Source organism: Pezoporus occidentalis, unplaced genomic scaffold, assembly GCF_034315485.1.
Source record: "Pezoporus occidentalis ecotype Australia unplaced genomic scaffold, CSIRO_AGI_Poc_V1 ctg1103, whole genome shotgun sequence".
Taxonomy (NCBI): Eukaryota; Metazoa; Chordata; class Aves; order Psittaciformes; family Psittacidae; genus Pezoporus; species Pezoporus occidentalis.
In genome coordinates this window covers 1-3482 of record NW_026912891.1, presented here as the reverse complement: position 1 = coordinate 3482, position 3482 = coordinate 1, and the positions used below count along the sequence as shown (strand labels likewise).

The 3482-nt window shown below is 49.7% G+C and overlaps 1 protein-coding gene across 1 annotated transcript; it reads left to right on the top strand.

Moving 5' to 3' along the window:
* The first annotated feature begins 321 nt into the window (after positions 1–321).
* LOC134170738 (olfactory receptor 8B3-like) lies at positions 322–873 on the top strand. The gene is given in 1 exon segment (XM_062632439.1): positions 322–873. A coding segment is annotated over 1 exon segment (552 nt).
* Positions 874–3482: the final 2609 nt, after the last annotated feature.

Sequence of the window (3482 nt, the reverse complement as noted above, 5' to 3'; positions counted from 1 at the left end):
TAAAGCTACTCAGGTGAGTGGAACCTGCCCACTGCTTTCCACAGAGGTCATTGCTCAACATCTCAAGGTGAGCCAGAGGAGCAGGCACCACGCTGTGCCATGGTGTTTAACTGCTTGAGCACCCCTTTGTTCTACCTGGGCTGGCACAGGACTTTCACCAACCCGTTCCTCATTGAGCTCTGCCTGAACTCTCCCTTTCCATCCTGCAGGACTGTCTCTGAGCAGCTCCCACCACACAGAGGCTTTTCCACCTGGGACATCCCTGCCTCTTGGAGAAGAAACCTCCAGCCAGGAGCTCACCCACAAAGCACCATCCAGCCCATGGCACAAAGCAATTGCACCCAAGTGACTGAGTTCAGCCTGGCAGGCTTCACAGAGGACCCGGTGACTCAGCTCAACTTGTTCCTGCTCTTCCTGTTCACCTACCTTGTCACCATCGTGGGCAACCTGGGCATCATCATCTTAATCAGGGCCAGCCCCCACCTCCACTCCCCCATGTATTATTTCCTGGGCAACCTGGCCTTTGTAGACCTCTGTTTCTCCAGCATCATCAGCCCCAAGATGTTGGTTGACTTGATGTCAGAGAAGAAGAGCATTGCTTATGCTGGCTGTGTGGCTTAGGTCTTCATCTATGATATCTTTGGGATGACTGAGTACTTCCTGCTGGCTTCGATGGCCTATGACCGTTACGTGGCCATTTGCCATCCCCTGCTGTACCCCCTTGTCATGTCCCCAAAGTGCTGTTTCCAGATGGTGACTGGCTCGTACCTTGTGGGGCTGACCAATGGCTTGGGACAGACCATCAGCATTTCCAAGGAACCCCTGTCCCCTGATCCACACCTTTGCTTTCTATTCCCCTGTTGGCAGCAATAGAAGCCATAATCTCCATGGCAGCCTGACCACAACAGAGCACAGTGGCTGTGGTGCTGCTCATCAGCCTTCAGACCTCCTACGTGGCAGCCCACGGCAGCCTGGAGCAATGGCATTGCCGCCCTGATGTCTCTCCTGTTGCTTTCCTTCACAGAGAGCTGATGGGTGATGGACACACATTGCATACATAAACCACCCCAAAATACTCCACTGTGTGCATTACCTCAGCCCATAGAGCTGCATCCTCTGCCAGGACCATGGTGAAACCTGGAGCCATGGCTGAGCTTTAGGGCTATCCTAGACACACATAATAACCTAGGCTGGAGGGAGAAGCTCCATGGCTGGATTCAGTTAAATCAGGATCAATGTGGTTTGGTGATTCCTTAACAACACACAACTCACAGGCACCCAGGGTCAATCAGCTGAATCCTGCTTTGTTCCCAAAGCTTCCTGATAATTCCCTGGTTATTATTTAACCCAGATGACTGCTATTGTCCTGTTGAGCCTTGGGGACAAGCAGGGACAGAGGTTTCACACCCTCCCTGGCCCCTATGTCAGTGTTTGATTGCTTTTACAGTGGGGTTTTCCCCCTCCCTCTGTTTCTAACTGGAATTTCCCATGCTGCAAATTCACAATAGGAATTCTGAGATCTACCCTCATCTGCAAGATAAAGCACATGGAGAACTTGGCAGGAGGCATCAAGCCAAAAAGAATGGGACACCATTAATTCTTGCATGCATCCTTTCTCTGTCCCTGACATCATTGAATCATGGAATGGTTTGGCTTGGAAGGGACCTTAAAGCTCCTCCAGCTCCAACCCCAACCCCTTCCACTGGAGCAGCTTGCTCCAAGCCCCTGTGTCCAGCCTGGCCTTGACCACTGCCAGGGATGGGGCAGCCACAGCTTCTCTGGGCACCCTGTGCCACAGTGAAGAGCTTCTGCCTAAGAGCTCAGCTCAGTCTCCCCTCTGGCAGGTTCAAGCCATTCCCCTTGGCCTGCCCCTACAGGCCCTGATGAAGAGTCCCTCTCTTATTCTCTCTGAATAAGTTGCTTCACATGTTGTGTTCTCTTTTCTTGAGGGACTTGTCCAAATGTCTCTATTTTTCATGAAAACTCCATCAGAAACTTTGATTAAAAGCTTAGAAAGTGAGCATTTCTCTTCACACCAACTTAAATTAGATTTTGACTGGTTGCCATTGCATTCATTCATTATTCATCACAGTTCTTTGCAGAAGACCACGGTTTCCAAAGGTGCTTATTTTAAACCACAAATTTATTCAGTTTGTCATTGTACAAGTACATGTTCTTCCAGCAATTGTACAGTTCATTAAACAGAAATGGTGTGTTTGGATTAAATGTTAAAAACCCTCCATCTACTGTTTCATTTAGAGCATCTTCCCCCTCAATAATGTGATGACATACAGAAGGGGATGTGACATGGTCAAATCCACAAAGCACAGACCTGGTACTGAGCATCCAGAAAGGAAAAGATGTAAGGACCACACATCCCAGGAAGATTTTAGTTGGGACACACTTCTGGCCACATGCTAACCTATGTGTGCCTATCACAAGTCCTTAGCACTGCTCCAGCTCACTTACACAGGATAAATGTATTGGATGCTCACATCAGGTATCACAGAGTCCCAGCCTGGTTTGTGTTGGAAGGGACATTAAAGCTCATCCAGTCCAACCCCTGCCATGGGCAGGGACCCCTTCCACTGGAGCAGCTTGCTCCAAGCCCCTGTGTCCAACCTGGCCTTGAACACTGCCAGGGGTGGGGCAGCCACAGCTTCTCTGGGCACCCTGTGCCAGTGCCTCAGCAGCCTCCCAGGGAAGAGCTTCTGCCTAAGAGCTCATCTCAGTCTCCCCTCGGGCAGGTTAAAGCCATTCTCCTTGGCCTGTCCCTACAGGCCCTTGTCCAAAGCCCTCCTGCAGGTTTTTTGTACGCCTCTTCAGACACTGGAAGCTGCTCTGAGGTCTCCACACAGCTTCTCTTCTCCAGGCTGCACAGACCCAATGTTCTCAGCTTGGCTCCATACAGGAGCTGCTCCAGCCCCTGAGCATCCTTCTTGCATCTCTGGACTTGCTTCAGCAGCTCCACGTCCACTTTGTGCTGAGGACACCAGAGCTGTATCAAATCCTTTTGACCTTCCTCCAGTTCGTCATTGAGGAAATGCTTATAAAGCAGGCAATGGAGACAGTGGTCAGTGCCTTATGTGAAGTCTGAGCCTCCTTTTTGTGGGCACTAATTTCATTTAGCAATATTTAAACACAAAACACCATGGTGCTGTCTCAGTCCTGCTATTAAATACCTGATACTTATTTGGATGAATTACTGAAGGCTCAGGCCTTGCTTAAAACAACCTGAAGCTTTTTGAAGAGAACCATTCGTTGTGCTGGTTCTCCATACCCTGCACTTGCTATAATGACCAATAATGGCCAGTAATGCTCAATTCCATAATCACATATTCCACATATTCCTTCCTTACCTCCACAGTACTGTAGGGCTCCAAATGTGCTTTCAAACCCTGCATAGATGTGGCAGCAGCTTTCGCTCCCACAGCCTCCTCAGAGCCCCCTTCACCTCCTTGTTCCTCAGGCTGTAGATGAGG